Source organism: Myotis brandtii, unplaced genomic scaffold (assembly GCF_000412655.1).
Source record: "Myotis brandtii unplaced genomic scaffold, ASM41265v1 scaffold61, whole genome shotgun sequence".
In the NCBI taxonomy this organism is placed as follows: domain Eukaryota; kingdom Metazoa; phylum Chordata; class Mammalia; order Chiroptera; family Vespertilionidae; genus Myotis; species Myotis brandtii.
The window spans coordinates 3348011-3356380 of record NW_005370318.1 but is presented as its reverse complement, the minus strand read 5'-3'; the positions used below and the strand labels follow the sequence as shown (position 1 = coordinate 3356380).

At 49.7% G+C, this 8370-nt stretch overlaps 1 protein-coding gene across 1 annotated transcript in view; it reads left to right on the top strand.

The window, feature by feature from the left end:
* Nucleotides 1–8364, top strand: part of CCM2L (cerebral cavernous malformation 2-like) — a 14134-nt gene extending 5770 nt beyond the window's left edge. Inside the window, exons 6-10 of the mRNA XM_014550644.1 lie at nucleotides 2443–2613; nucleotides 4269–4332; nucleotides 6283–6412; nucleotides 6710–6846; nucleotides 7930–8364. Coding sequence (XP_014406130.1) covers nucleotides 2443–2613; nucleotides 4269–4332; nucleotides 6283–6412; nucleotides 6710–6846; nucleotides 7930–8251 — 824 coding nt within the window. The 3' untranslated portion in view covers nucleotides 8252–8364. The remainder of the gene's footprint in view (nucleotides 1–2442; nucleotides 2614–4268; nucleotides 4333–6282; nucleotides 6413–6709; nucleotides 6847–7929) is intronic.
* The last annotated feature ends 6 nt before the right edge of the window (nucleotides 8365–8370 follow it).

Sequence of the window (8370 nt, the reverse complement as noted above, 5' to 3'; positions counted from 1 at the left end):
TTCACGAGGTTCCTGGGCTCCACCCTGGCCTCTTTCCTTCTCCCTCCTTCTGCCCTACCTAGGACTTCAGTTACTACCTGTGAGCCCATGACGCCAAAAGGCTTCTAAACGCCAGCCCCGGACCCTTGCAGGATACTTCCCCCTTACTGGCCCAATAGGATGAAACTCAAAATAGACTTGATTTCATCCCTCCTCCAACCCTGCTCTTTCTCCAATATCGTCAGTGTCTGAACTGCCACAGTAACAATCATGAGGACACGAATCCCCAGTGTGAATCGAGTGCCAACCCATCCCGGACACAGAACCAGCATTAACTTATTTCATTCTAACAGTAACCAGCCGAGGGGAATATTTCAGTCACATCCACTCCATAGAGAAGGAAACCGCGACCCAGAGACTAAGTAACTTGTGCAAGGTCACACAGGAATCAGGTGGCGATTTCAACATTGGTACCCAGGAAGTTCAGGGCCTGTACTCATGGGGACGATGTCGTCACCCAAGGCAGAAGCCTTTCTGCCATTCTTTCCTTGCCTTCCCTCCCTCCACCCATTCTCCACAATCACCTTTGCTTTTATTCATTTGACCATATCTGAGTGCCATCTTGTGCTAGGTATTGGGCTGGGTGCTGTGGGTACAGAGATAAAGGAGACATACCTGGGGTGTCCTCCCTTAGGGAGCTCACAGTCTAGCAGACACGGTCAAGCCCTGTGGCTTCTAAGCTTTTCCTCTGGCCCAGAGTCCCATGGTGAACAAAACCACGGTGAACAAAACAGACATGTTGCCTGTCCCAAAGGAGAGATGGATAATCATCAGAAAACTTGGACTCCGGAGCTGATGCGCTCTTCCTTGACACACTTTCTCACTTGGCTTCCAGCTCTCCCCGTTCTCCTGGTTCCCTCCCACCCCCATGTCCCTGGCTGCTCCTTCTCTAGAGCTGCTCCCTACTCTTCTCTTCAGCTTCTTAAGGCCTGCGTGCTCCAGGCTTAGTCCTTATACCCAGTCCTAGATGGTCTCTTCTAGTCTCGGGGCATTTGAAACACTGAGAACTCCCTAAAAAGTTTCTCTCTCATCATCAAATCTCCAGACACATTTTTCCACTCTGCCCCTTCATTCAAAGGTCTAATGACATAACAGCTGAGCTCCCACTCTTCTCCCCCAAACCTGCTCCTGCCTTGGTCTCCCTGTCTTGATTGATGGCAGCTCCGTCCTTCTGTTGCTTTTACCAAAACTTTGCAGTGATCCTTGGCTCCCCATTCTCTTTCACACAACCCATATCCACTCTATCAGCAAATCCTCTTGGCCCTATTTTAAAAATATAACCATCCCAAAATGCCTATCCTGGGTCACATTTTAATTTACACCTGAGCTTTTTTTTTTTTTTTTTTTGAGACACAAAATAGGAAATGCCCTCATGGAGTTAATCTCTTCATCATTTATAGTCTTTCTGTGTCTCTTGCTTGAAGGCATAACGAAGTCAATTAAAGAAGCAAATTCTGCCCTAGCTGGTTTGGCTCAGTGCATAGAGTGTCAGGATCCTGGCTTTGATTCCGGTCAAAGGCACATGCCAGGGTTGCAGGCTCCATCCCCAGTAGGGAGTGTGCAAGAGGCAGCCAATCAAAGATTCCCTCTCATCATTGATGTTTTTATCTCTCTCTCCCTCTCCCTTCCTCTCTGAAATCAATAAAAATATTTTTTAAAAATAAAACAAATTCTTTATATTTGTAATCTCCAAAAAATTTCACCCAAGGACTTAAGTTCCCTCCTTCTACCGGAGACTGAACTTTATGTCTTCATCCTGCTTCCATTTTTGCCCTGGGTGCCAGGAAGCTCATATCTAAATATGGCATCTGGTAGTGTAGTAACTATGTTGAACCTAACACTTTTTATACACTTAATTCTTCCTTCTCCTACTAGGTATTGGGAGACCTGGCTCTAGTCGTGGCTAATCACTTTACCTCTCTGGATTTCAGCTTCCTACCTATAGACTAAAACAAATTGGGGGTTATTTTATTTATTTTTTAAAATATTTTTATTGATTTCAGAGAGAAAGGGAGAGGGAGAGAGAGATAGAAACATCAATGATGAGAGAGAATCGTTGATCGCTGCCTCCTGCATGCCCCACACTGGGGATTGAGCCTGCAACTCGGGTATGTGCCCTTGAATGGAATCGAACCTGGGACCCTTCAGTCCGCTGGCCGATGCTCTGTTCCCTGAGCCAAACTGGCTAGGGCGAGGAGCTTCTTTTAAATAAGCTTCAGGAAGGCCCATGAATCCCCAGGAAATTGGGTTGCATGTGTGCATTTTTCAGGACAGGAGGGTTAGAATCATCACTGGAGTCTACAAAGGCGTCCAAGACCCCAAGAACAGCCATTTTGATGGGAAATCATTTTGATGGGAAATACCCTCAAAGCCCTTTTATTAAAAGGTATGTGTGTCTCTGAGCCTCCTCACACTGTGCCTCCTCCTCCCTGGGCCAGGATGCTGCCGAGGAGTCCTGCGCCCTCATCTGTCAGGTCTTCCAGATCATCTACGGGGACCAGAGCATCGAGTGCGTGGACCGGGCTGGCTACCACTACACATCCACGCCCGAGAGGCCGTGGCTCTGCAGCCGCAGTGAGTAGTCGAACTCCTGGCCTCCTCTCCTATGAAAGGCCAGGGGAGGGAGGATGCCCCAAGACTTAGGGCCAATGAAAGCCTTTAGGGGTTCTATCTCTCCTGCAATTACAGTGTACCCCCAATATGGGGTTCTTAAAAAATGTCCGTTTTCATGATGACCTCAAACCTAGCTGCTTCATAGATGTTCTGGTTGTCAGATTCAGAACAGCTGAACTTCTCTCTCCCTTTCGTTTTTGGTGTTCCTTCTTTTGCAGAAACTTAAGATAGTGCATTGTCTGTCTGTGAAGCTGGCTAGCCCCACTAGGACAGTAGGTCAAAACCAAAATTTCAAGACTGGTCCTTAAATACAAGCAAGGGCTGGAATGAGAATGAGACCCAGAGAGTATTTACTGAGCACCCACTATGTGCCAAGCAACCTTGTCTGTCCTGTTTGCCACTGTATCCTGTGTGCCTCGCCCAGGAACAGGGACATCACAGATGCTCAATTTTATTTTTTTGAATGAATGAAAGAACTCTCTGTGAGGCCTTATGATTCCAGTTTTACAGATGAGGACATTAAGGTTCAGAGTAGTCAATAAATTAATCAAGCATACACAGCTACTAAGTGTCAGAGTTGGGATTCAAACCCAGGTATTCTGATTCTAAAGCTTCTATTTGCACCAGCTTCACTCCCCATGCTGCCTTCAAGGCCACTAAGTGAATTTCCTCAGGCACAGCCCCCTCAGCGAGGTCCCTGTTTGCATAGTTCCAGTGACAGGGAGGTGGCTCTTTACTTCTGGAGGCACTCCCATCTGTAGAAACTCGCTTGAGGAAGCTGGGATAACTCATTAACGGTCACAGGAATGATAGGCAAATAAATGAGGTAATGCAATAAATATTTCAAGAAATTCATTCGACAAATATTTATTGAGCACCTACTATATGCTGGGCTCTGCTAATCGCCAGGATATATTGCTCAGCAAAACCAGATGTGGCCCTGCCCTTATGAGGCTTGCATTGCTGAGGTAATGTGACAGTAGTTAAATAGTTACAAAAATACAGTGCAACCACATGCTGTGCTATGAGAACATATAATGAGGAACCAGCCTGGCCTGGGGAGTCAGGGGAGTCCTGAGGAAGTGACATTGAGTGAGCCAAGATCCAAAGGTGAGGCTAGTACCTGGCATCAGTGAGGATAACAGGGCTAGGCACAGAGCCAATTCTCTGTAAACAGTGCTTCTTTACTCTCAAGACTGAGTTCCTTCCCTCTCAAAGTTCTTTTTTGTGCCACCTCAAACACATCCAGTTTACAAAATACACCCTCACCTGTTCCCACCGCTGTTATACCCAAGACCCTCTGAGGTAGACAGGAAGGTGATGTCCCAATGTTGGGGAAGTTGAGGGCCAGGTGACAGGAGGTGAGTTGCCCAAGATCATCTGTGTGTCAGGGGGTGAGGTGTGTGTGTCTGTGGAGGGGGGCAGGAATCGTGGTTAGCAGCTTCCAGTCGCTGCCCATTTCCGAGTAAATGCTAACATCCTTACAATTGTTTACAAGGCCATCTGTTCCAGCCACCATCCCAACCCCGGGGAGGGACTGAGGTTGAGGCCTCAGAGGCCGGGGAGGCTGGTCCCTGCTTTGCTTCCTCTGACAGCCCCTCTGTCTGTGGTCCCAGGTGACAGCTGCCGAACCGACGGGACTTATGCCTATGATGCCGACTTCAGCTGCTGCAGCTCTTTGTGGGTACCGCCCTTGCTGGGGACCCCACTCTCGCCCCCCCCACACACACACACCTGTTCATAAACAGGGTTGTGCTTCTAGGCATTCTTGAACCCCCTGTGGGTAAGAAAGGTGGGAGAAAGTGACCCCACTTTGATTTGTGCTGAGACATTGGGCATTAGGGTGGGAGGTAAACTGAACTCTGAGAGCTCAGAGGATTCATACCCTGAGAGACCTAGGAAGTGGGCCCACGTAGGCCTGTGGTTCTCGCCTAGTCATCCAGGCTGAGTGGCCTGCAAGGTCCAAAACCACAGCTAACGCTAAAGAGTCCTTTTGGTTTATTTTAGTTGAGGCTCCATGTAATAGAAAACCCTGAAAAAGAAGAATAGCTTAAACAAGATGGAGCGTTTCTCCCCTGTCTTTTACATAAACTATTAGGCCAGCATTTCATGCATGGTCTCGTGGTTGTTAGGGGCCCAGGCCTCTCTTTTCCTCCCTCCTCAGCACTTACTTCCATCCTGAAGGCCACCTCATGTCCCAAGAAGATGGTCATAGCTCCAGCCAGGGGGGCAGCATGCCAGGGGCCTCTTTAAAGAGCTTTGCTGGAATTCCCACCGGCAATGTTTGCTTACATCTCATTGGCCAGAACTTGGTCACATGGCTACAAGTAGGAAGGCTGGAAAATGTAGGATTAAAAAAAGGAAAAAAAATCTCACCACCATGCTAACACTGCTTCTCTGTAGGTAATAGAAAATGTAAAGACCGGGAGGCAGGTTGACTTTTTATTAAGCAACATTACTGAGCACCTACCACATGCCAGGCACTGTGCTGTGTGCTAGGGATACAGTGGGGAACAAGACAAGGACAAGACCCGTGCTTAACACATAGTAGGTACACAACAATTGAAGAAACACAAGTTCCCTGCTCTTGCATGGTTTACAGTCTAGCACAGGTGACAATGAAGTCATTATTTAATAGTAATGAGCATTAATGATAATAAGCACTAAAGAGAAGCTCAGAGTGCCAGGAGGGCCTCTCAGAGGTGATGACACTGGAACTGAGACCTGGAGAAGGAGCATTCTGGGAGAGGGCACAGCAAGTGCACGGATTCTGAAGCAGGATAAAGCTGGGTGTGTTTGAGGATCAGCAGGAGGCCCCTGTGACTATGGCAGTGACTGTGGTCAGAGAGAATGTTTGGTGAGATCTGGAAAGTCCTTGCATGTCATGAGTAGACTTTGTGAGCTCATTTGACAGAGGGTCTAATCCAGTCTGGGGAGATCAGGGAAAATTTTCCTGAGAAGATGACATTTAAAATCTAGGTACTCTCCCTCCCTGGAGCAGGCCCATGCTTCTCCTAAACGCTGAGGGACCCCAGGAGGCTTGCAACCAGGGAGCAATGGGCAGTGGCAGCTTGTCCCAGGTTAACCCCCTGAACCTGTCTCCAAGGCCTCTTTTCTCTGACTCCAGTGAGCTGATAGCAGCCCCACGTTGGCTCACTTTTTTCTCATAAAATTTCTAGAGAGCCAAAGCAACCCCACCTAGACTCCCCTGTTTCTTCTATCCTAGGCCTGTTCTTGTTTCACTGTCCCCAGCTTTAATAAATGTACTCTCAAAAAAATAAAAATAAAAAACATAAAATAAAATTCAGTGATGAATAAGAATTAGCTGAGCAAAAGATAGGGAGAGAGAGACATTCCAGGATGATGGAACAGAATGTGCAAAGGCCCAGAGGTAAAGAGGTACTTGGAGTATTAGAGGAAAGGAAGGCAGGGTGGCCCGAGCACAAACAGCAAGAGTGAGAAGAGGCTTGAGAGGCAGCCAGATAATGTGGGGCCTTGAAGGAGAAAATGGGACCTAGGATGAGGCCTCAGGCCCAGAGCACTGGTAGCTATGCCCTCCCACGTTCCACCCACGGCAGGAGAGGAGCTGGAGAGAGATGAGTGAGGACCCCTTTCTGCTTGTCCCTGCAGCAATGGCTCCCAGGACACATTTGAAGCGTGTTACAGCGGCACGTCCACACCCTCTTTCCATGACTCGCACTGCAGTGGCAGCGACCACAGCGCCTTGGGCCTGGAGCAATTGCAGGATTACATGGTCACGGTGAGCTGGGGCACCAGTGCAGACAGCACAAGCAAAGGCCTAGAAATTGGAGGAAACACAGGTTATTTCAGGAATCATAAATAATCTTGGACATGACTGAAGCATAAGACCCAGAGTGGGACGTGAAGTTAGGAGAGTACACTGAGGCCAGCTTGCTGAAAGGCCTAAACTAAGGTCAGCGAGCATTTTCAGAGGAGGGCTGGGCCACATATGCCCCTTAGAGAGGGCTCTGGGCCTTTCAGGAAGGGGTTGGATCGGGGTGCTTCCTGGGATTGATCTCGAATGGTGTCCCCACAGTTGCGGAGTAAGCTGGGCCCCCTCGAGATCCAGCAGTTTGCCCTGCTGCTGCGGGAGTACAGGCTGGGGCTGCCCATCCAGGACTATTGTTCGGGCTTATTGAAGCTCTACGGAGACCGGCGCAAGTTCTTCCTCCTTTTTTTTTAAAGGTCAGCCAAGGCCCCTGCATGGTCATGACATTCCTGGTCAGTCTCCAGGCCGGGAGTGTTTATTCCTTATCTCTCAGCCTCTGGTAAGGCCAAGATGATGAGATCCATGGATCATATGTGAAGACTGAGGTGCAGAGAGAAGGGACTTGCCTGCAGTCACAAAGTCAGTAAGAACAAAGCACTGGTATAACCATTCCATCTTCACAGCAAACCTGGGAGAGGAAAGGATTCTTCCCATCTGACCCCCTGAGGAAGCTAAGGCTCAGAGAGGCTAAGGAGCTTGTTCAAGGTCACACCGCTAGTGAGGAGGGCCAGCAAAACAACAGTGGGGATGATCGTGTTACTAAGTTAACATGCATTTGGCCATTACCATGTACCAAGCATCACCTCATTGAACGGCCTCAGTTCAGGGAAGTAGGAACTATTATTTACCCCCGATTTTGCGGATGAGCAGACTGAGGCTCAGACAAGCAAAGTGCTGAAGTCACATAGTTAGCAGTGACTGGACGGAAATGAGCTCACTTGTATGGGGCACGCAGTGTGTGCTGAGCACCTTATTTAATCCTAACAAACCTACCAGGAGAAGATGTGTACTTTTCTCAATTTTACCCAGGAGGAAAGCTCTGAAGAGTTTTGTGTGTGTTTTTTTTTAATTTATTGATTTTAAACAGGGAGAGAAGGGGAGAGAGAGAAAGAGGGAGAAACATCGACTTCATGAGTTCATTGGTTGACTCCTGCATACGCCTTGATCAGGGATGGAGCCTGCAACCCTGGCATATCGAAAACTCTCCAACCAACTGAGCCGCCAGCCGGGGCCCAGAGTAGTTGTTTAATGAGGGTCACACACCTCTGTAATGGGGATGTAGCAATGATAAGCTAACGTGCAAAGAGCAGGTACCAGGAACCACGAAATCTGTCATTATTCTCTGGCTCAGAGTCAAGGAACTTGTGCAAGGCCACACCGCCGGTGAGGGGTGGGCGGGGACCTGAACCCGGATTTCCAACGAAGGTGACCCCTCTGTGGGAGGGGAAGGGGCTGAACCCCCAGGAGTCACCTGCCCCTTGGCCCGCAGGGATGCGGCCCTTCATCCAGGACCAGGACATTGGCTACTTCGAGGGCTTCCTGGAGGGCGTGGGCATCCGCGAGGGCGGCATCCTCACCGACAGCTTCGGCCGCATCAAGCGCAGCATGAGCTCCACGTCGGCGTCCGCTGTGCGCAGCTACGACGGCGCGGCCCAGCGGCCCGAGGAGCAGACCTTCCACCGGCTGCTGGCGGACATCACGCACGACATTGAGGCGCTGGCCCCCGACGACGACGACGAGGACAGCACAGACGAGGAGGCTCGGGGCTCCCCGGGCGGGAATGAGGCATCCGAAGACAACTACCTGTAGCCTGTGGCTGCGCCCAGGCGGAAGGCGGAGCGCGTGGCCCTGCCACCTCGCCTTGGACTCTCACTCTGGTCTGGGGAGGTGCCCATCCTCAGGGCCCCTCCTCACCCCACCCCCACCCC